Source organism: Aplysia californica, unplaced genomic scaffold (assembly GCF_000002075.1).
Source record: "Aplysia californica isolate F4 #8 unplaced genomic scaffold, AplCal3.0 scaffold00488, whole genome shotgun sequence".
Taxonomy (NCBI): Eukaryota; Metazoa; Mollusca; class Gastropoda; order Aplysiida; family Aplysiidae; genus Aplysia; species Aplysia californica.
Window position 1 is genome coordinate 41,109 of NW_004797758.1, and position 474 is coordinate 41,582.

Consider the following 474-nt stretch of genomic DNA (forward strand, 5'->3'; position numbering starts at 1 on the left):
CCCTCCAATACCCCAGGACTCGAGCACTCAGACGGACATCAGCGGCCATCAGTCTGTGCTAGTGACTATCCCCCGCTCCCTGGTGCCCGGCGTGACGGAGCGGTCAGTGTGGCCCCAGAGCAGACGCCGGCGCCACTCCTCCCTGGTCGACTCCGCCCTCAGCCACGCCGTCAGCATGGACAGCCTGGAGAGAGGCTACGTGCCCAGAGGTCACTTCTCCTGGAGGTCTTACGCCGCTATGGTGGGAATGAACATCCTGCACCAGATCGTCAACTTGTAGACTACAGTATAGTCGTGAATCTGTGAACTACAGTATAGTCGTGAAACTGTGAACTACAGTATAGTCGTGAATCTGTGAACTACAGTATAGTCACAACTACAGTCTAGTCGTGAATCTGTGAACTACAGTATAGTCACAACTACAGTCTAGTCGTGAATCTGTGAACTACAGTATAGTCACAACTACAGTCTAGT

General features: G+C 53.2%; 1 protein-coding gene across 1 annotated transcript in view; it reads left to right on the forward strand.

Annotated features, from left to right (window-relative positions):
- The window catches only part of LOC101861531, an 18,949-nt gene extending 18,481 nt beyond the window's left edge, over positions 1-468 (forward strand). Inside the window, exon 5 of the mRNA XM_035971714.1 lies at positions 17-468. Within this exon, the coding sequence (XP_035827607.1) occupies positions 17-280 (264 nt within the window). The 3' untranslated portion in view covers positions 281-468. The remainder of the gene's footprint in view (positions 1-16) is intronic.
- The last annotated feature ends 6 nt before the right edge of the window (positions 469-474 follow it).